This window comes from Rissa tridactyla, chromosome 24 (genome assembly GCF_028500815.1).
Source record: "Rissa tridactyla isolate bRisTri1 chromosome 24, bRisTri1.patW.cur.20221130, whole genome shotgun sequence".
Classification (NCBI taxonomy): Eukaryota; Metazoa; Chordata; class Aves; order Charadriiformes; family Laridae; genus Rissa; species Rissa tridactyla.
In genome coordinates, this window is record NC_071489.1 from 531,671 (window position 1) to 557,170 (window position 25,500).

At 65.8% G+C, this 25,500-nt stretch overlaps 3 protein-coding genes across 8 annotated transcripts in view; 1 reads left to right on the forward strand and 2 right to left on the reverse strand.

The window, feature by feature from the left end:
* Positions 1–2,863: 2,863 nt before the first annotated feature.
* Positions 2,864–12,797, forward strand: AAAS (aladin WD repeat nucleoporin). Its single transcript, XM_054183043.1, has 17 exons — positions 2,864–3,151; positions 3,896–4,033; positions 4,320–4,447; positions 5,272–5,324; positions 5,440–5,531; positions 5,932–5,978; positions 6,555–6,653; positions 7,382–7,525; positions 7,675–7,795; positions 8,053–8,177; positions 8,420–8,480; positions 8,650–8,740; positions 9,300–9,393; positions 9,544–9,611; positions 11,655–11,736; positions 12,080–12,164; positions 12,376–12,797. The coding sequence occupies exons 1-17, from the start codon at positions 2,864–2,866 to the stop codon at positions 12,502–12,504; spliced, it is 1,845 nt and encodes a 614-aa protein (XP_054039018.1). The 3' UTR covers positions 12,505–12,797.
* A 1,439-nt stretch (positions 12,798–14,236) lies between these two features.
* On the reverse strand, positions 14,237–18,196 carry MYG1 (MYG1 exonuclease). Its single transcript, XM_054183321.1, has 7 exons — positions 18,013–18,196; positions 17,114–17,226; positions 16,875–17,034; positions 16,144–16,293; positions 15,922–16,044; positions 14,852–15,033; positions 14,237–14,753 (listed from the first exon to the last, which is right to left on the reverse strand). Exons 1-7 carry the CDS (start codon positions 18,193–18,195, stop codon positions 14,567–14,569), a joined length of 1,098 nt encoding a protein of 365 aa, XP_054039296.1. The 5' UTR covers position 18,196; the 3' UTR covers positions 14,237–14,566.
* A 1,038-nt stretch (positions 18,197–19,234) lies between these two features.
* The window catches only part of VDR (vitamin D receptor), a 45,588-nt gene continuing 39,322 nt past the window's right edge, over positions 19,235–25,500 (reverse strand). For all 6 annotated transcript variants that reach the window (XM_054183287.1, XM_054183291.1, XM_054183286.1 and 3 more), the window contains 6 exons: positions 24,354–24,538; positions 24,019–24,142; positions 23,508–23,679; positions 22,849–23,000; positions 21,941–22,057; positions 19,235–20,285 (listed from right to left, as the gene is read on the reverse strand). In XM_054183287.1, coding sequence (XP_054039262.1) covers positions 20,026–20,285; positions 21,941–22,057; positions 22,849–23,000; positions 23,508–23,679; positions 24,019–24,142; positions 24,354–24,538 — 1,010 coding nt within the window. In that variant the 3' untranslated portion in view covers positions 19,235–20,025. The remainder of the gene's footprint in view (positions 20,286–21,940; positions 22,058–22,848; positions 23,001–23,507; positions 23,680–24,018; positions 24,143–24,353; positions 24,539–25,500) is intronic.

Here is a 25,500-nt window from a genome sequence, read left to right on the forward strand (position 1 = left end):
GTAGCCCCAAATCCCTTGACCCCATGTCCCCGTAGCCCCATGTCTCCATGTCCCTGTGTCCGCAGGACCCCGTGTCCCCCTGGTCCCGTGTCCCCCTGTCCCTGTCTCCCCGGGCTCGGGGACCGCCCCAAGCTGCTTTTGGGGACCCAACGGGGACTTTTCCCTCCACGCGTGGCCGCGGGGATCACGTCGCGCCAGCCTCGCCCCGCACACGCGTGTGCCCCAGCCCTGCACCCCCCCCCGCCAGCCCACACGCGTGTGCGCCCGGGCACCACGTGTCCGCAATCCCGGGGACACCCGCGCACAGGAACGCAAACACGCGTGTGCGCGGGAGCACAGGGACACGCGTGTGCGCGGGAGCACGTGCGTGCGCAGGAACACGCGTGTGCGCAGCCCCCGCCTTGCCTCGTGCCTCAGTTTCCCCAGCGGCAGGGGCCACGTGGCAGCGCGTGGCCACGTGTCGCGGCCCCGTGTCACCAGGGACACCCCGATTTCGGGTGCCGCGGGCTGGCAGGGACCCCCCGCCCCCCCCCCCAGCCCCCTTCCCGGCGCCCTGGGCTCCCGCCAGCCCTTTGATGCGCCCAGCCCCGGGTTGGGGCTTTTCTGGGGTTTTCCTGAAGAAAAAAAAAAAAAACAAAAAAAAAAACAAACCCCAAAAGCCACAGAAAAAGGCAAAGGGAGGCGGAAACGGGCTCCTGCGCCAGCACGAGGGAAGGGGGGGGGGACACCCTCCCCCCCCCCCCGACACCGCCCCACGGGGGACAGAGGGGGCAGGGGGTGCCTGTGCCAGCGTGGCGGAGCCCCCCGTGCCACCCCCGGCCACACGTGCCAGCCCGGGGTGAGTCACGGTGGCCACAGAGCTGGCCAGGACCCAGGTGACCCTGGGGACAGGAGGGACACGCTGTCCCCCCCCCCGCCGCCATGCAGGGAGGGGAAACTGAGGCACGGCCACGTCCCCGGGTCAAGGGGGTGGCGGCACCCCAGTGCCATGACACGGCGGGGGATGGGATGGCTCCTGGGGGGGGGGGGGCGGGTGGTTTGAGGTGGCGGGTGCCAGCTCTCCCTACAGCCCCCCCATCCCGCTCCCCTCCCGCACACAGATTTGCTCTTTTTGGGGTGTTTCCCCCCCAAACCCCCCCCCCCCCCCACACACACACCCCCCGGCTGCCGCTCGCCGTGGGTGGCCGGTGCCAAGGAGAGCGTCCAGCCCCGTCCCCGAGCCAAACCCCGACCCCGCGGCCACCGAGGGCCCAACCCCCGGAGCCCAAACCCCCCCAGAGCCCCCCCCCCCCCCCCCCAGCTTTGGCAGCCCCACGTTTTCCCGCCTCGTCACCCCAAGGGGGTTTAATTTGGGGGAGGGCAGCGGCGGGTGGGGGGGATTTGGCTACCAGGGCCAAGGGCCGGGACGCCACGAGGCCACGCCAGCCCTGCGGTGGCTTCGATGTCGGCGCCGGCCAAATCGTTGTCTCCTATCGAACGCCCCCCCCGCCCCCCCAGCCCTCCTCCAGCCTCACTCGGTAACGGGCGAGGAATGCGGGGCCCCCCGCCACAGCTCCCCCCGCCGCAGCCTTTATTTAATATCCTGAAAAAATTAAAATAACTTTTGCGGCCGCTAAGGAAAACACAGAGATAAATAGAATAAAAGGGAGCCGAAGCCGGGAGGGGAAGGGAAATTGGGAGCCCAAGGAGAGGAGTTGGGAGCCATCCAAGGGCGGGGGGAGATGGGCTGGAGGGGGGGGGGGGGTGCAGCACCCACTGTCCTGCCTGGGGGGAGGCGGGCACCCAGGGGACCCGGGTACGGGGAAAGGGGGGATGTGGGCACCCACGGGACCCAGGTATGGGGTGGGGGGCCAGGGACACCCCATGGGAACTGGGTATGGTGTGGGGGGGGGGACACAGACACCCACGGGACCCAGGTATGGGGTGGGGGGGACATAGACACCCCATAGGAACTGGGTAGGGGATGGGGGGGACATGGATACCCCATGGGACCCAGGTATGGGGTGCGGGGGTGTACCTGGACACCCCATGGGACCCGAGCACCCACGGGACCCAGGTATGGGGTGGGGGGGCAGACATGAAGACCCCATGGGACCCAGGCACCCCTGGGACCCGGGAATGGAGGGCGGGGGGCGAAAGACACATGGACACCCACCGGACCTGGGCACCCAGGGGACCCGGGAATGGGGGGGGGGACGACACACGGACATCCGGAGGACCCGCCTATGGTTTGGGGGGCACACGGACACCCAGGGGACCGGAGAATGTGAGGGGACACACATGGACACCCCACGGGACCCGGGAATGGGGGGTGTGGGGGGGGGCGGGACACGGACACGCAGGGGACCGGGGAATGGGGTAGGGGGACACACATGGACACCCCACGGGACCCGGGTCTGGGGGGGTCTGGGGGGGGGCGGGACACGGACAGGGACACCCAGCGGACCCAGGAATGGGGGGGGGACACATGGACACCCCGCAGGACCCGGGTTTGGGGAGTCTGGGGGGGGACGGGACACGGGACGGGACACGGACACGCAGAGGACCCGGGAATGGGTGGGGGGGGACACGGACACCCAGGGGACCCGGGTATGGGGGGGGGGTGGGTGGGACACGGACACGCAGAGGACCCGGGAATGGGGGGGGGGACACACATGGACACCCCACGGGACCCGGGTCTGGGGGGGTCTGGGCGGGACGGGACACGGGACGGGACACGGACACCCAGGAGACCGGGGCGGGGGGGGACGGACCCGGCACCCTCGGCTGGGGGGCGGGTCCCTGCTCGGGTCCCCGCCCCCACCGCAGCCACGTGCCGCTTTCCCGCCCCCGCCGAGGACGCACCGCCTCTCTTAAAGGGGCAATGCGCCCCTCAGGTGTCCCCTCCAATTTATCCGCCCCCCCCGCCCCCCCCCCCGACAGAGGAGGGACACCCGCATGCACGGGGGGAGCCTCTCTGCAGAGGGAAGAACGGGCAGCGCGGTCGCCGCCGAGGCAGACCCGGAAGGGGAAGGGGCCCCCGCGCTGCTCGAACCGGGGACGCGGCCCCTTTAATTCCCCCCTCACCCGCGCGGGGCCGCCAGGGGGCGCGCGGCGGGGATTGGCCCGCGGCGGGGATTGGCCCGCGCCGGGACCCGTCGGCGGGAAAAGGGTGAGGGGCGGCGGGGAGGGCCCGGCCGGGAACGGGGGGGTGCGAGGGGCCGGGGGGATCCCGGGGGGGCCGGGGACCACCGAGGGTCCGGGGAGGGCTGTGAGGACGGAGGCGGGGACCGGGAAGGAGAAGCTGTGGGGACGGAGGGGGACGACTCGGGAGGCGGGGCGGGGGGGGGAGGCTGTGGGGACGGGGGGGGGGGGGGGACACGTCGGGACGATGGGGGACCTTAGGGGAGGGGGCGGGGACAGAGGGGGGGACCTGGGGGGGGGGGGGGGAAGACCCCGGGGCGGGGGGGACGTGTGGGGGTGCCGTGGGGACCGGAATGGGGACCTGGGGGGGGGGGGGCGTGTGGGGACAGAGGGGGGGGACATTGCGGGGGGGGTGCGTCTGGGGACACGTGTAGGACCGCGGGGTGTGTGGGGGGGGGCATGTGGGGACACCTCGGGGGAGGGGGGCGTGGGGGGGCGTGTGGGAACACGAGGGGGGACACACACCTCGGGGCGGGGGGAGGGCTGTGGGGACGGGGGGGGGATCCCCAGCGCTGGAGCCAGCGCCCCCCGTGGGTGGAGGATGGGGACAGTGAATGGGGGACACCCCTACCCCCCCTTCCCCCCCCCGCACTCCTCCCAGGGCAGGGCCGTCCCCGGGGAGGGGGTGTCTCTCGTGGGGGGGGGGGGGGGGGGGGTGCGTGTGGTGTGTGTCCATCTCTCAGCCCGTCTGTTCTCCCCCCTCCTCCACCAGGCCCCGCAGCACCATGTGCTCCCTGGGGCGGTTCCCCCCCCCCGCCCCCCCCCCGGGGATGTCACCCTCTGCGAGTTCAACAACGCCCTGGTCTGCGGCCGCCTCTGCGACCAGCTCCCGCTGCCCCTCCAGAGCCAGGTGAGCCCCCCCCCGCCACTCCCCATGACCCCCCACTACGTGTCACCCCCCACATTTCCCCCCCCGGCCCCCAGCCATGACCAGGCCTCCAGCCCCTTCTGCTGGGGTCGGGGGGTGTCTCCTCCTTGCCCTCCTCAGAGGTCCCCCCCCCAGCCAGGGGCACACCTTGCCCCATCTTTCTCCTTTTCTCACATCACTTTCTGCAATGCGGGGGGGGGGGGGGCTCTTCCCCAGCCCCCCCCCCTCCACCCCGCCCGGGCTCACCCCGTGTCCCCGTGCCCGCAAGCTGGCCGACCTGCCCCTCCTCAACCTCTCCAAGGAGACCCTCAAGGCTCACGGCCGGCTGGAGCACAGCGCCCGGCCGCCCTTCATCCACCACCGCGAGTCCCTCTGGAGGAGCTGCCTCGGGGCCTGGTGAGCGCGTGGGCTCCCCCCCCCCAGCCCCGATCGTGGAAGGGTTTGGGTTGGGAGGGACATTAAGGCTCATCCAGTGCCACCAGGGCAGGGACACTCCCCACCAGCCCAGGTTGCTCCAAGCCCCGGCCAACCTGGCCTTGAACCCCTCCAGGGATGGGGCAGCCACAGCTTCTCTGGGCAACCTGGGCCAGGGGCTCACCCCCCCTCACAGCCAAGAATTTCTTCCTCAGATCTCACCTAAATCTCCCTCTTCCAGTGTAAAACCCTTCCCCCTCGTCCCATGGCTCCCCTCCCTGCTCCAGAGTCCCTCCCCAGCTTTCCTGGAGCCCCTTGAGGGACTGGAAGGGGCTGGAAGGTCTCCGCGGAGCCTTCTCTTCTCCAGGCTGAACCCCCCCAGCTCTCTCAGCCTGGCCTGAGGGGGGGACAAAGCCGGGAGCTGCCCGTTCCCCCGACACCTCCGTGCTCACCCCCCAGCGTGGCGGGGGCCTGGCTGCCCCTCCGTCTCCCACCCCCGAGCGCTGGGAGGGCCCAGCCTTGCTCCCAGCCTGAGCTCGCTGGGAGGGTTTTGGGGGGGGGGGGGGGGGAGTGTGGGGGGTGTCACAACGCTACCGAGAGCCCAGCACAGCTGGGGGCCACTGGTGACGGGGGTAAGTCCCCCCACCTGAGGGAAGAGCTGGTTTTGGAGGCCCCCAGGGGTTTTTCCTGCAGGTGGGGGGGGGGGGGCAGGAGATTTGGAGGGGAGGGGGCCAAGGCTTTGCAGGGGGTGGCGGGGGGCGGGGGGGGGCGAGGGCGAGAGAAGGTGACCCCCGCTTTTCGCTGCAGCGGGACGTGGGGCTGCGGGGGGTGCTGAAAGAGCTCGCCGAGGAGGAGGAGGGTGAGTCCGGGTCGCGCTTCGGTTCCCCTTCACCCCCTTTTCCATCGCACCCGTGTGTGTCCCCCCCCCTCCACGTTGAAGACACCCCCCCCCCCCCCCCTTTTTCTCTCTTTAGGGCTGCAGTGGCTGAAGACGGGCGCGAGCTACGTGCTGGCCGTGTGCCGCTGGCTCTCCTCGCTGCACGGCTCCCTCTTCCCCCACCTCTCCGTGAGTATTTTTTTAGCCGGGGGGGGGGGGGGGGGGGGGGGGGGGCGGGAAACCGGGCTTAACCCTCGCGCTGGGGAAGGCAGGTCCTGCCACGGCACCCCTGCGCTGGGGGGCTGGTTTGGATGGTGAGGGGTGTGGGTGTGGGGGGCGTTTCTCCGCTGTAAACACCACGAAATATTCCCTCCCGGTGGCGCCCCAGGTAAAACCATGGCGGGTTCCCTTCGCCAAAGGGCGCCGAAAAGGTTTTGGGACAGCAAAGTGCTCCAGAGGGACTGAAACTGAAGTGGGGGGAAGGAAAAGGGCGGGGGGAGGGGGGTTGGATTCCGGGGGGGTCCCCGCTGCTGGAGCGGAGGCTCTCGCGGGTGCTGCCGGCTCAGTGTTCGCTCTTCTCCCCCCGAAGCTGGCCAGCGAAGACATGGTGACGGCCTTCTCCCAGGCGCTGGACTGGTGAGTGCTGCGTGCGGGCCAAACCCCGCGAGGGAGGGGGGTGGTGGGGGGTTCTGGGGGGGTGGGGAGAGGGGATGTGGGTGGGGAGGTGGGGGGGGGCGCAAGGACAGGATCCCCCCCCGTTCATTTTGCGCGCTCAGCCTCCGCCTTTAAGACACGTTTTTGGGCAAGTATTTCCCCGTTGCCTCTGGCCGCCCCGGTTTGCGTAGGACAGCGAGAGGCAAAGCGTGCCCCCGATGCGCCGCGCTGGGGCCGGGGGGGCGGAAAGAGCATGAAAAGAGACCAGGGCTTGGAAAATTCCTTCGAATCCCGATTCCGGGCTGTTTGGGAACCATCCCCTCGACGGAGCCTTGCGAATAATTGCCAGGATCGGGGAATTTTATCAGAGAAAATGTCCCGCTCAGCGGCGAAAAGGACGTTTTATTTCCCTGGTGGCTCTGGGAACCACCTTTGCCAGCCTTGGGGGGGTGCTGGGTGGCCACGCCGGCTGCCCGGGAGCCCGTCACCGCTGCCTTGAGCCTGGAACGCCGCTGCGGCAGCCGGTGACTCTCCACCTGCCCCGTCTCTCCCCCCCAGGGCCGGCTGCACCGTCCGGGCCTTCGCCTGGCACCCCCACACCAGCAAATTTGCCGTGGCTCTTCTGGATGACTCCATTCGGGTCTACAATTCCAAAAGGTGGGAGCTTTGGGATGAGCGGGGGTGGGTGCTCCTCGGGAGACGCCGTTCCTGGGGCGGGGGGTGCCTCCGCAGCCCCCCCATCCCGCTCCCCGTTCCACCCTCTCGCATCCACCTCGTCCCGAGGGTTCCCCCGGCATCTCGGGGCTTCGCTCTCGCCGGCACCGTCTGTCCCCGGAACCTCTTGCTGCCGCAGCAGGAGCTCCGCGAGGACGTCCCCAAAAATCTCTGGCCTTATAAATTTAGGGTTTTTCTTTCCCCCCGCCCCACCCCCCGCCCCTCCACCCTGGCTCTGCCACTCCTGGGGACGGCCTGGGTGACATACGGCTGCTGTCACAGGTAGAGCAACCTCTGGGGTGTCCTCGAGTCTCCTTTCGCCCCCAGGGCGGGCAGAGCCCTCCTCAGGAGAAGACTCTGCCGCCTGGTCCTGTGGGGTCCCCCCCCCTCCCCGGCTCCCCGCCACCGTTGTCCCCCAGCTGGGATTTCAAGCCAGCAAAGTGCCACCAAGGGCAAGCGCACGGGGCAGGAGGTGTGCTCCGGCTCGCTGTCACCTGGCTGGCTTCTTCTCTGTGTCCCCCCCACCCCACCAAAGGGACAGGTCACGGTGGGACACATCCCCCCTCTTAGGCCCCCGCTACGGGACGCTGGGAGACGGGACGCTGGGCTGTGTGAGGGCTCTTGATCCCCCCCCTTTTCCCCCCTTGTCACCCTCCCCTCCTCCCCGGCAGCGCCACCATCCCCTCGCTGAAGCATCGCCTGCAGAGGAACGTGGCCGCCATGGCCTGGAAGCCGCTCTGCGCCTCCATCCTCGCCGTCGCCTGCCAGAGCTGCGTCCTGGTGTGGCACCTGGACCCCACCTCCCTCTCCACCAGGTGACAGCCCCGCGGCTTGTCACCCACGAGCCCCTTTGGGTTGTCCCCCCTCTGTCCTGCCGGGGACACACAGCGCTGGCTTTGGGTGGCAGGTGGGACAACCCTCCCTGCCCCCAACTTGGGGGGGGTTTCTCTCTCCTTCCCGGCAGACCCTCGTCCGGCTGCGCTCAGGTGCTGTCCTACCCCGGGCACAGCCCCGTCACCAGCCTGGCGTGGGCTCCCAGCGGGGACCTGCTGCTCTCGGCGTCGCCGGCCGACACGGCCATGCTGGTGAGAGACCTCCGGGGGTGCTGCCTTCGGGAAACCGGCCCCACAAACCCAGCACGGGGCCACCGCGGGCTGTGGGAACGCCGGGGACAGGCGGGATTTCCTCAGAGGCTGGTTTAGGCGGCTCCTGAATTTGAACTAGACCGAAAAGCACCGGTCTGTGTTCCCCCATCCGAGCAAAAACTTCCCCCAAAGCTGCGCTAATTACCCAGTCGGCGTTGGGGTCCCGGTGTCGTCATCCTCCTCGTGTCCCCCTCCAGGTGTGGGACGTGTCCACCGAGAACTGCGTCCCGCTGCAGCGCTTCGGGGGCGGCGGTGTCACCTACTTGGCTTGGTCGCCCGACGGCAGCAAGGTGCTGGCGGCCACCCCCTCTGCGGTGTTCCGGTGAGCTCCCTGCCCGCGGGGTGTTTGATTTCAGCCCTTACTATCGTTTTCTTTCGCTCTTAAACCCAAACAATCCGGATTTTTTTTCTGTCCTGACTGCTCCCATTCCTACTGCAATCCCTTGTGGCGGGGAGAAAGCGGGTGGGAGATGGGGGTCTGACGTCTTGGGGCTCCTGGAGCAGCAGAATTGGGGCAAATCCCAGGAATTTACTCCGCTCACTTCAGCCTTGTCTCTTTCGCAGGGTGTGGGAGGCTCAGATGTGGATGTGCGAGCGGTGGCCCACTATCAAAGGACGCTGCCAGGTAGGACAGGGGACGTTTCCCACCCAGGTGTCGCCTCTGAGGCCCTCGGGTGCACGGATGGGGTTTTCCTGAAACTCCCCCCCGTTTCCAGCTGGCTCCGCAGAGCCCCTGGCCAGCTGCCGGCCCCTGGCCTGGGTGGCGGGCGTTAAGGTGGCTCCGTGTCCCGCAGACGGGGTGCTGGAGCCCTGACGGCAGCCGACTGCTCTTCACGGTGCTGGGCGAGTCCGTCATCTACTCCTTGTCCTTCTCGGAGTACCGGGGTGAGTCTGCCCGAGCCGGCGGCCGGTCCCCAAGGGACGGATCCTCTGGCTTTTGGCTGGGGCTGGGCTCAGCCAAACGAACTTTTTGCTGATTAGCGGCGTTTCCCAGCCTGCTGGGCAGGAAGGGACGGAGGCAGAGCCGGGACACGCAGGGGAAGGGTGTCTCGGGGTCTTTCAAAGCACAGAATCTCTGTAGGGTTGAGTTTTTCCCCGCCTCGGGTTGTTTCTCACTCACAGTTGTGATCTTAGAGTCACAAATGGTTTGCAGGGAGACTTTTACGGTGGGTTAAATGCCCTCCTCCCGTGGCTTTTTTTTTTTTTCTTTTTTCCACAGAGGCAGGTGGCCCTCGCGTTTGTCGAGGGGAACCCTGCCCTGTCCCCCATCCCAGACGCAGGCGGGGGCCGCTGGGATAGCAGCATGTTGCTCCGCGGCTGCTCTGAAAAATAGAGAAATCCCGTATCACTTTAGAATTAAAAAGTATGATTTAGGGCAGTGAGGTGACCCGGGCAGTACTTGGAGGAAGGCAGAAGTGACCGAGCTCTTGGGACTTTGTTTCAGGGGAGATGCAAGGGCAGGTGGGAGGCTCGAAAACGGCTTCTATCGTGGCGGATCTGTCCGAGACCACCTTCGAGACGCTCTTCGGGGAGGAGAGGTGGGTCTGGCTGCGCCTGCTGCCCTCGTGGGACGCCTGGGTGGCGCAGGGGGTCCTTGTCCCCTTCGGCAGGAACACCCCCCCCCCGGCGCTGGGGACGTCGGCTGGAGCCAGGGGGGAGGATTTCACCGCCGCTCCTGCTGGTTTCAGGGTCGGAGGCGAAGTCCACTCCATGGCGTGGGATCCCACTGGAGAGAGACTGGCGGTGATCATCAGAGGTGAGCGCTGCCCCGGTGCCGGGCTCTGCCTGAAAATCCCCCTTCCAGCAGGCAGAAGGTGGCGCAAACGCCACCGGGGTGAGGCCTCGGGTCAGGAATCGTAGAATGAATCATGGAATGAATCACAGAATCCCAGGTGGGGAAGAGGGACCTCAGGGATCAGCCGCTCCAACCTTCCTCGGCAAAAGCCACGGTCTGGACAAGACGGCCCTGCGCAGCCGAACCTTCAAAGCGGCCAATATTGGGGAATCCCCCACTTCCCTGGGGAGAGCATTCCAGTGGTTGATTGTTCTCAGCGTGAACCGTTTTCCTCTTGTGTCCGGTCGGAATCTCCCCAGGAAAAACTCGTGCCCATCACCCCTCGTCTTTTCCCTGTGACCCCTTGTAAAAAGGGAATCTCCATCTTCTTCGTAGCCACCCTTTAAAGGCTGGAACGTGGTGGCCACGTCTCCCCTGAGCCTTCTTTTCTCCAGGCCGAACAAACTCGGTTCTTGCAGGCTTCCCGGTCCTTGGATCATCTTGGTGGCCCTTCCCTGGCCCCTCTCCAGCCTGGCCACAGTGTGTTTTTTTTTTTTGTTTTTTTTTTTTTTTTTTTTCCTGCTTAGCGGGGACCAAAACCGAGCACGTTATTCCTGCTGGGTATTCCAAAACCAGGCCACGTTGCGGCCTGACCAGCGCCGAGTAAAGCGAGCTGATGAGCCTTTCTCTCCGCTGCGATGCCCTCGGCCACGCAGCCCAGCGTCCCGCTGGGTTTCTCCGCCGCGGCCGTGCGCCGTTGGCTCCCACTGAGCTCGTTGGCCACCGGGACCCCAGGTTCCCTTTCCACGGAGCTGCTCCCCAGCCAGGCAGATCCCGGCCTGTGCTGCGCTCCGGGATTATGTTTTTCCAGGTGCGAGACCTTACACTTCTCCTTGTTGAACTTGTTGTTAACCCACTCCTCCAGCCTGTCCAGGGCTTCCTGCAGGGTGCTCTCCCTCCCGAAGCGTCCGCTTCCCCAGTCATGTCTGGTATCCTCGGCAAACTTCCTTGGGGAGCACTTGATCCCACCATCCCGATCCCTTATGAAGAAGATACTGAACATAAATCGATCCCTGGAGGACCCCGCTCGGGACAGGCACCTCCAGCCTTCCTCCCTGTGGCTCTGCTCCTCCGTAGCCTTCGGAAAGGGACGCGTCCCAGTTCCCTCCCTGCTCCCGGTGGGATGAATCACCTCTCCCAACGCCCCCCCCCCCCCCTCCCCGCCCCCAGGGACTTTGTTTCAGGGGAGTCTCCGTGTTCCCACAGTGCCCACGTTACGCCTGGAGCCCAACTGAGCCTCTTGGCTCCCTTTTTAGGAGCAGCCCCAGGGATAATCGAGCCATTCAGGCTCTCCTGGCCGGGCCCCGCTCGGGGACAAAGCAGACCTTTGAGGGAGCACCGAAACACGGTGCTGGGGACGCTGCTGCCTCGGGCTCCCTCCCTGCAGGACACCGGTGGGGAAAGAGCTGGAGCTGCTGCGCCCAAGCTCAGGGGGTTTTGCTGTGCTTAAAGCTGGGGGGGGGGGGAAGAAACGGGGTGGGGAGGAAACCCTGGGGGGTAGCAGGACTCCCGTAGTTGGCACCCCCCCCATCCTCCGCACCTCCAGGCAGGTCCTGCAGAGGATCTCGGTGCAGAAATTGGGACGGGATGGGAAATAACCTTCGCTTTGGAGAGACGGGGCCCCCACGTCACGCCTTACGGGTCGGGGTGTTTCCAAAGGAGCCGCCTCATCTCTTACCCAAACCCTTCTCGGCCAAACCGACCCGAGACCTCGGAGCCGGCTTTAAATCACCGAAAGGTCTTCAAAAGCCCCGTCCCGGGATCCTGCGCACCTCGGTGCGAGGAAAAGGCGATCCCCAGCCAGCTTTCCCCCTCCTCGGCGGCTGCCCGCCCCCGTCTCCGCGGTGCCCAGTTGCTCCCCACTAAAACCTGACCTCGTGTCCCCGGTTCGGCGTCGAGGGACCCGTCTACGCCGTCGCTGGGACGAGGGGAAGCCTCACTGCTCGTCCTCTCTCCCTCCCGCAGGGCATCCCGAGGCGCCCGGCAGCCAGACGGTCATCGCTGTGTTCCGCACCCGCAACAGCCCCGTCTTCGAGCTCCTGCCGTGGTGCGTAGCCGGGGTTTGGGGTTGGTTTGGGGTTGGTTGAACACCCCCAATTCCCCCGGGGTGGGGTGGGGAAGAGCGGACCCACCTCAGAGCGAAGAGACGCTGCTGCCCCGCGCTCCCGCTTCGGGCAGCGTCACCGTTTTACCCCGGAGTCGGTTGAGTTTTGGCCATATTGTCCATTATCCAACCCCTTCCTTTGGGTTGCTCTTGCCCAGTGCATCCCAGCAGGGCTCAAACCCCTCGGCTTAACCGCAAGCTACGCCGAAAGGGCCGCGTTTTGCCGGTGTGACGGAGTGCTGCCCCGCGGCCCAGCTGTAACCGGGGCTTTTCCTTTCTCCCGCAGCGGTTTCCTGCGAGGCGAGCGTGGCGCGCAGCCCCAGCTCATCGCCTTCCACCCCCACTTCAAGAAAGGCGCCCTCCTGACCGTGGTGAGCGTGGGCCCTGCTTTCCGCAGTTCTCGGGGGCCCCCCGTCGCCGTCCCCGAGGGAAATCAGTCCGGTGGCAGAGCAGGGAGGGGTGGAAAAATGTCCCCGTGGTGTCCCTGCGGAGGGGCGAGGGTGGGGAAGGACCAGAGGGTGACGCTTGGACTGTCACCCCCTGCCGCGTCCTGTACTCATCTGCCTCCTCTTCCTCCGCCAGTGCTGGTCCACGGGGAAGATCAGCCACGTCCCCTTCTTCTTCGTCAGCGCCCACGTCCCCTGCGCCAGCCCCAGCCCCGTCACGGCCAGCGCCAGCGGGTGGGAGCAGCCCCTCTTCTCCGAGCGGTGACAACACCCGGCGCCTCGGCGTCATCGTCCTGAAAAGCCAGCGCCGGAACGCTCCCTCCATCCTCATCCTCCTGGGACACACGGCATGGCCGCAGCTGCCTTCAGTCCCTCCTCGGGGTCTCTCGCGGGGGGGCCGTTACGGATTAAAGCTGGCTCCTTTTCCCTGCCACCACTGCCCTTCTCCGTGCCTCGCTCCTTCCTTGCCCTGGGGGGGCTGCAAGGGCCCCACGGGGCTGGGTATGATCCCAGGGCTCCGGTGCAGCTTTTTGATGTCAAAAAATGTGTCGGGGTGAACCTGCAGGAGAACATCCCTTCCCTGGGCTTTAATTAAAGCAGATTTAGGGCACCTGCTGGCCTGGTGGTGTCCTGCAGCTGCAGCGCTGGTGGGGGCGAGCCCCCTGCAGCCCCGGGGGCTTTGTTTTTGGGGCTAAAGAGCTGCTGCCCCACGGGGAGAGGGAGGGCAGAGGGGGCCAAGGGGTCCCCGGCTGCGAGCGCAGCCCCCGGGCTCTGCCTCTCGAGCGGGGAAGAGCCACCCAAAGAGAACCAAAACCTCTGTGGGGCCATAAAACGCAAACCTCGGCCCGTTTGGGGCAGCAGCGGGGCCGTGAATGGTGCTGGAGGCCCAGCTCGTGCCGGCCCACGTGAGCCCAGCCGGCGCTGAAGAGGTGGGGGGGAGCAGATGGGCCACCCCCCCCTTGCCCGGAGCAGGGATTAACGGTGAGGCTGGGGGGGGTTGGGGGGCAGCATGGTTAAACCCTGGGATTACACATGGTTAATCCCCGGGATTACGCTGTCATCACTCTGCTAAAACCCCGGGGTACGGAGATGACAGGGGGGAGCACGGGGTCCCTGCTCGCCCAGCCCCCAACCCTGGGCTCTGCAAACAGCCCCAGGACCCCCCCCAAAGCCGAGCACCAACACAAGGCAGGGAAAAGCCCAGCCGGGGGCAAGGATGGCAGCAGCGGGGCTGCACGGGGAGCGTGGATGGGGCCGGCACGAGGATACGGGGTGAAAACGACGGGCTACGAACCCTCTCCAGCCGCTGGGGCAGGTCTGGGGCCGCTTCACCCCCTCAGGGCTCCCCAGTTTGCTGCCAGTGCTGCCTCGTGCTCACGGCACCTCAGAGGACGGTGCTGAGGGTCTCTTCTTCCTCCTCCTCCTCCTCGGGGCTGGCTGGTCGGCAGGGCAGCGCCCGCAGGTACTCGAGGTGCAGCCGGGTCTCGGCTCGGCTCCTCCGGACGTAGCGGGCCACGTAGAGGAGGACGGCACCCAGCCATCCGCCCATGGCCACCAGCACCGCCACGTCTGGCGGCCGCCCGCCCCCCACCAGCGTCTCGTTGCGGCCGCTGGTGGGGGGCAGCACCACCGGGGGGGCCCCCCCCGGGCATCGGCAGCCCCCGAGGCAGGTGGGCAGCCCCAGCGCCAGCAGGAGCAGCCAGGCTGCCCGCATCGCCCTGCGACAGGAGGCTGGAAGCAAGGCCCGGGGGGGGACACACTCCATGTGTGTCGTGTGTGTCCCCCCCCCTCCCAAGCCTTTCGCACCGCCGGGTGCGTGGGGGGGCAGCAGGGTGCCTGGGTTCCCCTCCCAGCATGGGGGGGGGTGTGCAGGGGGGGGGATGCTTGCACCCCGAATTCACAGTCCCATATTGCTACGCACAGCCCTGTCGTGTCCCCCCCCGGCACCCCAGACACCCCCATCCCGCCCCCCCCATTTGCCTGAGCAGGGAACACACTGGGAACACGCTGGCTTTTACTGGTGTTGGGAACCCGGCGGCAGTGGATACGTAACAGGAATGGGGACAATCTTCAGAGAAACGGGTCCAAAAAGTCTCTTGGTTTGGGGTCTGATTTGGCTCGCACCAGTCCAACGCTGGGACCAGTGACACCCCTGGGGGCAGCCTGGGCCCCCCCCGCCGCCGGACAGACAGCTCCATTATAGTGTCCCTCTGCGATCCCGTTACACGAGCCGAGTGGGGACGGTCTCGGCCGCTCCCAGCAGCAGTCCCTGAACCCCCCACGCTCGGCAAGGGGTCCCTTTTGGGATGGCCACGATGGGGGGGGGGTCACCCGCTCCGTGCTCCCCCTTCTTGCCGCTGGGCCAGCGTCCGCCGGGCCATTTCCAAGGCCCCCTCCCGCGTGCGGTTGCCTCCGATGAAGCCGCTGGCGTGTACGAAGACGCAGCCGGGGATGCCGGTGAGCTGCGACAGCGCCTCATCCCGCACCCCACGCCAGGGCTCGGGGAGAGGGAGGCTGCGGGCGGCGACGGGGGGGGAAGGAAGAGGGAGGTGAAAATCCGTCCCCTGAGACGGGGTGGGGGGCACGACGCGCGGCGAGGGGACGGGTCTCACCGGCTCTGGAAGGTGTGCGGCCCCGCCGGGACGCTCTGCACCCGCCACTGCCCGCCGCGGTCGGGGAACAGCACCAGCTGGAGGGGTTCGGGCAGCGCCAGCTCCTGCTCCAGCCTGAAGACGTGCTCCTTCCAGGGGCAGCCGCCCTGCGGCAGCTCCAGCACCGCCCCGCTGGCGTCCACCTGCGCCGGGGGAGCGGGGGGACACGCTGGGCGCACTGGGGTCCTGCCCACGCAGCCCCCCTCGAAGCCCCCCACACCGCCGCCTGCCTCAGTTTCCCCCCCCCCCCCCACACACACACACACAACCACGTGGATCTGCTGCCTGCGAGCTCTGGGGGTGCAGGAGCGTGTGGGGGAATATTGGGGTGCAGGGCCGTATATAAGGGCACAGGAGGGGGTGTGCGGCCATATATATATATATATATATACACACATATATAAGGATACAGGGGGTTCTGAGGGGGTCCATGGCCACATATAAGGATATAGGGTTACAGGAGGGGATGTATGGCCACGCATAAGGATATAGGGGAAAAAGAGGGGGTGCATGGCCATACATAGGGGCACAGGAGGGGATGTATGGCCATGCATAAGGATATAGGGGAAAAAGGGGGGATGCACGGCCATATATATGGATGAGGGAGGTCAGGAGGGGGTGCACAACTGTATATAAGGCTATAGGGGCACAGGAAGGGGTGCATGGCTGTGTATAAGGATATAGGGGCACAGGAGGGGGTGCACAGCCATATAAAGGGTCACAGGAGGGGACGCATGGCCACACATAAGGATATAGGGGAAAAAGAGGGGGTGCACGGCCATATATAAGGCTATATGGGCACAGGAGGGGGGCACAGCCGTATATAAGGATATAGGGGCATAGGAGGGGGTGCATGGCCATCTATAAGGATACAGGCGTCCAAGAGGGGGTGCACAGCTGTGTGTAGGGCTGTGGGGTGCAAGGGGTGCCCTGGGCCACACAGGGGGGTTTACGCTAAGAGGACCTGTCCTCCCCTCACCCCACGCCCCTCCCCAAACTTCCAGACCCCCCCGGACCGGCAGGGTGGGTACCTCAAAGCGTCGCCGGACGGCTTCCTCCACCAGCGCCCGCGCGGGCAACCAGGCGCGGTGGTAGTAGTCGAGCCGGTCCATGAACTCACCCCCGACCAGCTCCATCGCCCGCTTGAACCCCGCCTGGGGACACAGAGGAGGGTCAGTGGCGTCCCCAAAGCGGGGTGGCCGCAAGCGGGGTGGCCCCATGCTGCTCCCCCTGGCAATGTTCCCTGGCCCCACCTCGGTGTCCTGGTCGGGGTCGTTCCAGCGGGGGTTCAGGTGGCCGACGCGGGCGCTGAGGGTGGTGGTGAGGGCATAGCGGGGCTCCCCCTCCGCCTGCGCGATGCCGTTGTCGATGGCGTCGATCTCCTCCACGAAGTTCTCATACAGCTGGGGACAGAGTGGGGGACAGCGGGGGTCGACACGGCCTGGAGCGCGACTGCGCACCAGTAGCTGGAACAAACTGGTTCCCTCTTTTATGGGGTGCTGTGAGGACAGGCTGAGAGAGTTGGGGGAGAAGAGGAGGCTCTGGGGAGACTTTCCAGCCCCTTCCAGTCCCTCAAGGGGCTCCAGGAAAGCTGGGGAGGGACTCTGGAGCAGGGAGGGGAGCCATGGGACGAGGGGGAAGGGTTCAGACTGGAAGAGGGAGACTGAGATGGGATCTGAGGACGAAACTCTTGGGAGACTGAGATGGGATCTGAGGAAGAAATTCTTGGCTGTGAGGGGGGTGAGCCCCTGGCCCAGGTTGCCCAGAGAAGCTGTGGCTGCCCCATCCCTGGAGGGGTTCAAGGCCAGGTTGGACGGGGCTTGGAGCAACCTGGGCTGGTGGGAGGTGGCCCTGCCCAGGGCAGGGGGTGGAATGAGATGGCCTTTAAACATCCCTTTCAACCTAAACATTTTATAATTCTATGAAATCTGGGCGGCACTGACAGGGTTAAAGCCCCCCAAGACCCTTGCGGTTCCCCCGGTACCTTATCGTAGAGCGCTGTCACAACGGGGCCGTCCTCTGGCTGCCCCAGGAGCCCAGCGAGGATTTGGGAGCCGAAATGGCAATAGACCAACCCGGCGCTGCTCAGCTTCGTCGTCCAAGGCTTGTCGGGCCGGAGGCTCCGCATGGACTGCGTGAAGGACCTGCGGGGCCGCGGGGTCAGCCCTGAGGGACCCCCATCACCCAGGGGACCCCAGCATCCAGCATGGGGGGGAGCCTCACCTCTGGTGATGGTCATAGCGGTGTCGCTCGGGGTCGTACTCGCCCCCTACATCCACCACCACGTCACACTGGGCCAGGCGCTGGGGGTCCCGGGTGCGCACCACCTCTGCGTCCTGCCGGGGGTGTGGGGGGTGAGTGAGGCTGGGGAGCCCAGGGTGGTCCCCAGGAGCGACTGGGGACCCCCAAGAGCTGCCCTGGGTCACACCAGGGACACCGAGGAGGGACCGAGGACTTAGGGATGACCCCAGGTGGGACCGGGGACCCAAAGGGTGACTCCCAGGTGAGACCAGGGATTCCAAGGAGGGACCGGGGACCTAAAGGTGGCCCCTGTGTGGGACCAGGGATTCCAAGGAGGGACTGGGGACCTAAAGGTGGCCCCTGTGTGGGACCAGGGACCCCCAAGTGGACTGGGAACACGAAGGTTGGCCCCTGAGTGTGACCAGGGACCTCGAAGAGTGACTGGGGACCTAAAGATGTCCCCTGGGTGGGACGAGAGACCCCGACGAGGGACTGGGGACCTAAAGGTGGCCTCTGGGTGGGACCAGGGACCCCCAGGTGGGACTGGGGACCTGAAGGGTGGCCTCCAGATGTGACCAGGCACCTCAAGGAGGGACTGGGGACCTAAGGGTGGCCCCTGTGTGGGACCAGGGACAACCAAGTGGGACTGAGGAGCCCCAGGAGCGACCGGGCACCCCGAGAGATGCCCCCGGGTAACGGGGGACCCCGAAGGGGGACTGGACACCTAAGAGTGGCCCCGAGGACCCGGGACTGGACGGCGGAGAGGGCTCGGGAACCCGCGCGGTGTCCCTGTCCCGTTGCAGGCTGCCGGGAGGGAGCTGCAAGGGGGGCCGGAGCAGGCCGCAACCCCGGTCCCACCGCGGGCTGCCCGGGGACCGTACCCGGTAGCGGGGCAGGAGGCGCAGCAGGTAGCACGCCAGCACCTCGTCGCAGTGGAAGGTACCGTCGTGGGTGCCGATGCGGGGGGCGGGCTCGGGCCGCGGCCGCTTGGGCCCGCTCCCGGCGCCGCTCCCGGCGCCCACGGCGGCGGCCATGAGGCGGGCGGCGCGCGCGGCGCTGCGCATGGCACCCGGCGTGCGCGGCCCCGCCCACCGCGTCACGGCGCATGCGCGACCCCGCCCCCACACCCTCGCGCCTTCTCCCGCTGCGCATGCGCTGGCCCCGCCCGGCCCCGCCCCGCCGCGCGGCGCATGCGTCAACCCCACCCTCCCGCTGTGCGCATGCGTCGTCATAACCCGGGCCACACCCAGCCACATTGCGCATGCGCCAGCCCCACTTGTCCCTCTGCGCATGCGCAGTTCCCGATCGTCCGCTCTGCGCATGCGCTGGCCCCGCCCGGCCCCGCCCCGCCGTCCTGCGCATGCGCCAGCCGCGCCCGGCTGCCGTGACCCCGCCCCGCCCCTGCGCCAGCCCCGCCCACTCCACCCCTCCCGCCGCTCTGCGCATGCGCCCCGCCTCGCCCTGCTCCCCGCCCGTCCGCCGCGCGCATGCGCCAGCGCCCCCCCGCCCAGCACGCGCCTCGGCGTCACCGCGCATGCGCCAGCACCGCCCCCCCTTCCCCTCGCCGTAGCCTGGCCCCGCCCCGCCGCGTCTGCGCGCGCGCTGCTCCGCGGGGGCGGGGCCGTGCCTGCGGGGAGCGCCCCCTGGCGGGCGCGACGGAAGGACGAACACGGCGGGGACACGGCGGGGACACGGGGGGACACACGGGCGCGTACGTGGGCACAGGGACTGCTTGGCCCCCCCCCCCCCCCCGGACAGACAGACACAGCAGGGACGGACAGAGGGACACGTGGGGGGGTGTGTGGAACGACACGGGGACACACGGGGACACACGGACACTTGTGCACACACAGACACTGCCTCACCGCGCCCCCCCCCCCCCCCCCCCCCCCGCCCCCGGACAGAGGGACATGGCCCCCACAGGGACAGGCCGACGGACACCCCCCCCCAGAGACCAGCCCAGGCGCCGTTCTCCAGCCACAGCTTTATTCGGGTGAGCCGGGCCCCCTCCCCGACACCGCAGGGCCCGGCGGGGGGGGGGTGAAGATGGAGGCTCCCCCTGCCCCCTGTGTCCCCCCCCCACCGTGTCCCCCAGCGGGGACGGGGACACGCAGCAGCCTCCAGCGCCCGGTGACACGGGACACGGCAGGGTGCGGAAGCCACACCGGGTCACCGTGACGCCGTCAGGGGCTGCGGGGGGGGGGGGGGACGTGGGCACGGTGGGGGTCCTGCCCCAGAGCCCCCTCTCCCGCAGGAGCGTGGGGAAGGCAAATTACCCCCCGCTCCGGCCCGAATTCCCCCTCTCGGGGCGGACGCGGCCACGTCCCAGTCCCACGGGACAGGTTTGAGCTGGTGACACGTGGGGGGGGGGACACGTCCCGTGGCGTTTCCCAGCAGGGATTTCCCGGGGGGGGGGGTTCGATCCAACCGGTGTCTCCTGTTTTGAAACGGGGTGTGGGGGAGACGATTTTTGGAGATTTTTCGGAGGGGAGCACAAATGGCGCCGAGGGCTCAGCAACGCCCCCGGGTCCGTCTCCTCCCTGCCCCCCCCCCAAAAAAAACCACCTTCTCCTTCCAAGCAGCCCCGTTTTTTCGGGTCAAGAAAGACGGGATTCGGGGCAGCCCGGCCCCAAAACATCCATAAAGGGCTAAGTCAGCTCTCGCGGAGGGCGGGATGGCGGATTTGGGGTGAAACCGCACACATCTGGGTCTGTCCAACCTCAGCCGTTGCGGCCGAGAAGCCAAAAAGTAGTGTGAAACCAGACGGTTTATGTACAAAACTCCCGCGCGCGGCAACGTCTCTCTTTTCGGGGGTGGGGGGGGATGGGGGGAAACCAGTCTGATTTATCCCTTTACTGGTGGTACTGGTGGGCGTTCAGACGTGCTGGCCGGAGTCAGGAGATCTCGTTGCCGAAGACCTCGAGCACCAGGGGGGTGAGCTGCATGCTGTGCTCGGGCTGGAAGGAGAGGCAGCGGTACTGCTTGGAGTGCTCCTCGTTGAGGCTCCGCAGGTCCGCCAGCTTCTGGATCATCTTGGCGTAAAGCAGGCGGCTGCCGGGAGGAGGGTGCCGGCAGCGGATGTAGGTCTGGAGGATCTCCGAGAGGCGATCCTGGAGGGATTCCACCAACGAGGTGTCCTGCACGCCGGGGCGATCTAGGAGACAGCGGGGAGAGCGGGGTGATTCCCCCTGCCCTTCTGCCAGGACAGGGGAGGGGACGGGGGGGTTCCCCCCTCCCCGGGCGCCAACCTGCCCTTCTGTCCTGGTCGGACAGGACTCTCCTGCTGCTTTTTCCCTCCTCTATCCACCTTGCAGCAGGGAATCAGGGCTGGATCTGCTCAGCATCGCACCCCCGTGACTCGTACGTGGAATCAGAGAATGGTTTGGGTGGGAAGGGACCACAAAGATCATCCAGTTCCCTGGGCAGGGCCACCTCCCCCAGCCCAGGTTGCTCCAAGCCCCGTCCAACCTGGCCTTGAACCCCTCCAGGGATGGGGCAGCCACAGCTTCTCTGGGCAACCTGGGCCAGGGGCTCACCCCCCTCGCAGCCAAGAATTTCTTCCTCACATCTCACCGGAATCTCCCTCTTCCAGTGTAAAACCCTTCCCCCTCATCCCATGGCTCCCCTCCCTGCTCCAGAGTCCCTCCCCAGCTTTCCTGGAGCCCCCTTAGGGACTGGAAGGGGCTCTGCACCCCCTGGACTTCCAGGAGACACCGGAGCCAAGGTGGGGACACCCGAAGGTGCTCAGGGCCGCGACAGGGCAGCAGTTTGCCCAGCAGTGCTGGGGGGGGCACTATTGCACTGGTGGTGTCTCCCCTCTCCCAGGAAGGGACTGGCCACAGGCCAGGAGGAAACGGGCAAGCTGCCTGAGCCCACTGGGCTTTCTGGAGGGGTCGTGCCCCCCAAAATGCCCAGCAGCAGCACCCCAAAAGCCCCCAGCAGCATCCCTGACGCCCCCATACCCCGGGTTGAGCGACACAGGACTTTATCTTCTAATGCCTGGGAAAACCGCGCTTTTAGAAGACTCTGGTGTCTGAATTAGTGAAAATATTTACTTTACAGCCAGCTCTGGGGTGCGGGTTTCAAGGTCTCGGCATTTTTGAGCTCACCAGGTGCGGGGAGGAGGAGGAGCGAGACCCGGGCACTCATCCCGAGCTCCCACCGGGGTTGTTCCATCCCACGGACGGCACATTCCAGAGAAATCAGAAAGTTTGCTGAGGAGTTCTCTCCTCTCTCTCTCTCCCCCCCCCTTGCTGGCTGCCATCCTGAGCACTCCTCGCCCCGGTGCCGGAGCCCCGAGCCCTTCCCTTCCTCCCGCAGCCGCAGCGCTCACAGGGTCCCACCTTGGCTGTCCCTGCGGGGAGCGCACGGCTTCTGTGACGGAATGGGCTGCGTGTGATCCTCGTGTATCTTATATTAATATCAGGATCAATACTGGCTCTTTAGTATTACTGTTAATTATTTAGTCGCATCCTGTTCAATCTATTTATATTTCAACCCTCGGGTTTCCTTGTTTTTTCCCCAATTCCCCTTCCCAGGCAGGGAGGGGTCATCAGGTGAGAGGATGATCGGCTAAACGATAATAAATTGTTATGGGTTTTTCAAACCACGACACCTCATCTCCCGTCACCCTGCCCGAGCGAGAACCGCCCGTGGCGGTCGCCGTGGGTGCGTCTGGTCGCAACGGCTGCACCGGGCTCAAGGTGGTTTCGGGGGGACAGATAACGACACGACAGCCAAGGGCAAACGTGGGCATTTTGCAGCCAAAACCCGGCAGGTTTTGACCCTGGGGGACGAGTGTCCTCCTACCTGGGGACAGGATGCAGATGGCCATGAGGAGCACGTGCTCTTCTTCGTGAAGGTTCAGCTTCTTCAAGCCAACCTGGAATTTGATGAGCGGCTCGAGCAGGTCCATGCTGTGGCCAGCTGGGAAGAGAAGAGGACTTTTAGCGCAGCCTCCCCTGGAACAAGGTGTCCAACCGCTGCAGGACGAGTGTGGAGCTTGGGGTTTGAGCGTCTCCAGAGGAGGAGACTCCGCAGCCTCTCTGGGCAGCCTCTTCCAGGGCTCCAGCACCCCCACAGTAAAGAAGTTCCTCGTGTGGAGACGGAAATTCCTGTGGTCCAGTTGCCCCTTGTCCTGTCCCCGGGCACCACTGAGAAGAGTCTGGCCCCATCCTCTCGCCCCCGGCCCTTTAGCCATTGCTGAGCATTGATGAGATCCCCCTCAGCCTGCTCTTCTCCGGGCGGAACAGCCCCGGGGCTCCCAGCCTTTCCCCAGCACAGAGATGCTCCAGCCCCTCAGCATCTCCGTAGCCTCCGCTGGACTCTCTCCAGCACTTCCCCGTCCTTCTGGAACCGGGGAGCCCAGAACTGGACCCAGTGCTCCAGCTGTGGCCTCCCCAGGGCAGAGCGGAGGGGGAGGATGAACCTCCCTTGCCCTGCTGGCCACCCCAGGAGAACATTGGCCTTCTTGGCTACCAGGGCACATTGCCAGCCCATGGGCAACTTCTTGTCCACCCGGACTCCCAGGTCCCTCTCTGCAGAGCTGCTCTCCAGCAGGTCACCCCCCAACCTGTCCTGGTGCGGGGGGCTGCTCCTCCCCAGGCGCAGGACCCTACACTTGCCCTTGCTGAACTTCATTTTCGCGTCCGAATGTAAGGCTGGGGTGACATTTCTTGGCCCCCAGCAATGGGGAGGGGGCCCGGCAGTGCCTTTACCTTGGGTGACGTCGCTGACCCTGTACTTGAAGTCATTGCTGCCGCAGGTCCATGACATGTCCTCGAGGGTGAAGGACTGGTTGGAGCGCAGCATGATCACCTCGATGGCGCTGGATTTCAGCAGGGCGATCTGGTCCTCTGCTGTCAGGTCCCTGGGCAGGGGGAAAAGCGGGGAGGTGAGACCCCTCCAACGAGCAAAGGAACAGAAACTGGCCGCCCACGGGTCAGGTTCTCCATCGGTAACCCCGTCCCTTTGCTGGGGGCACCCCGGCTTCTCCCGCACCCCGGGTTTCTGCGTGATTAAGCAGCAGGTATTTCTGCAGCTACATTTATTGAGCACCAGCCTGGAGTCCCACAGGACCTGAGGTCCTTCCCAAACCAGGATGGGGACCATTCAAGTGGCCTCAAGCATCTTAAGAGCTCAAGCGTTTTGCTGACAAGAGTCTGGGTGAATCAGGGTAGAGGAAGGAGAGGAGGAACCCCAGGAAGGAGGAGAGACAGAAAACGTGAGAGTAGGAACAGACCCGGGAAGGGAACAGAGCCCCAGGGACAGCTGCGAAGGTGAAATGGAGAAAAATGATCTGGCTGTGAAGGGTAGGACGAGATTCCCGAGGGTGGAAAACCGCCAGGGAGATGGGATCTGGGACCAAATGCCTCACCTGAATCCCGGGATCATTTTGGCAAAGCCGATCACCTTCTGTATGCTGTAGCTGACCAGGTCGGCCAAGTGCGGGAGCATGGAGAGGTGGGAGAAGTTGATGTTCACGGAGGAGCTCTCGTCGTTCTCCTCGGAGAGGACCAGGTTCGAAAACATCTGGGGCTCCACAGATTCTGGAGAGAGGGAAGACGGTCAGAGGGTACCTCGGCTGTAGGCGAGGCATCGCGGGTGAGGGGGGGGTGAAGCCAGAGCAGTGACGACGCAGCCCAACGTTCACGTTCACCCTCCTCTTGGCCACCCTGGAGGGCTCAGGCACACCGAGGTCTGCAGGGCCACCATCCAGCCAAGAACTTAGTGCTTTTTGCTCTCAAAAAGCCTCTGCAGCACCTCCAGGAGGGTCTTTCGGTTAAATAAGCTCCCCAGAAGAGGTAAAACAAGGGTCTGAACGGCCAGATTTAGGTAAAGCCGCTGCATTTCTACCCCCACCACCTACGGAGAGGCGAGCGTGGTACCTGGAAACGTGCTGAAGGCATCGGAGCCGAAGAGGTCGGTGGAGTCCTCTGATGACAAGTCCTGGGTGAGGATGGAGGAGGACCTCGCTGCCCCACTGCTGCTAGCGCTGCTTCTCATGGGGGGCTGGAAGAGAGAGCAGGACGTGAGGAACGGGGCTGGGAGAGCGATTTGGTGGCAGTCGCTCGCGTGCTGCCAGCAGCACCGAAGTTTTTGCCCTGGGATTTTTAACTCCTCTCTAACGAGAAGTCGTGGGGTTGAAACGGGTTTGGTGCATTCGAGCAGGAGCCGCTGGGTCCTGCGCGTGGGAATCGGGGCCGGAGCGGCCCGGACGTACCCGAAACTTGGTGAAGTCGGAGTACGTGGGGTCGTAGGTTTTGTGATGAGCCTCCAGGAGGATGTCGATGACTTTCTGCTGCTCCTCCGAGAGTTTGGGCTTCAGGCTCTCCTTGAGGGCTTCCTCCTCCTTGCGCTTCAGTATCATCTCGCGCTTCCTCTGAACCTCCTCGTCCGTCAGGATGACTGCAGGGACAGGGAAAGGGTCAGAAACAGGCATCCCCATCACCTTGCTAACCGATCATTAAACCTGCACCAACCCCATCCCGCTCCTGCCCTCGACTGCTGGGTCATGGCTTCCCGCAACGAGACCGAGACAGTTTACAGCCCATTTGGTCGCTTTTAGGCGAGGACCGGGTGCGATGAGGTCACGCCGGCGCTGCCACCTGTCTGCTCCGCGCCGCAACCTGGCTGTTTGCTCTGTGCTTTGGGGCGAAAGGAATCTTCATCCCGCCAGAGGCAGCGGGTTCATCTGGCCCCAGCGCGGCTCCTGCGCCGCTCTCGGCGCCCGACAACAGAGGGAACCCGATGCGGCAACCGCTCGGCCTCCGTGGCCGGCCACCGCGCTGCAGCGGCCAGCGGTGGGGCGACCAGCAGAGCTTCTGTGGCGTCGCAAGGATCATATAAACACTCCCGCGCGCCCAGTTTTGGGTATTTATGGCTTGTATTTTGGGCGACAGCCTTCGTCAGCGGCTAAGGTCGGCGATATGCGAGGCTCCTCCCTTTATTTACTGAGGGAAGGGGAGCATCCGCAGGCAATTTGGGCTCAAATCTTACCTTTATACAAAGAGATTAAAGACCTGAAGGGCCTCACAGGGTTGAAAGAGAAGAAAAGCAACACGGAGCCGCAACGATCTCTCAGGGCAGCAACGCCCCATCCTTCTAACGGAGTCACGCGTTCACGAAAGCTCGTTAATACACACCAGCCATAGCCAAAAACCCAGCAAAGCCCATTCCTCAAGACGTCATTAGCCCTAGTCATTAAAAAAAAAAAACAAACCCAACCCCGAGCGTGTTATCTGATGAGAGGCGGCTTTCTGCCTGCCTTGGGTTGCAGAAAGACGCGACGCCGGGTGAGCCGAGGCGGAATTTGGGACGAGAGGTTGGCGACGGGCAGCGGGAGCCACGGTCACAGGGCTGGAGGCAAG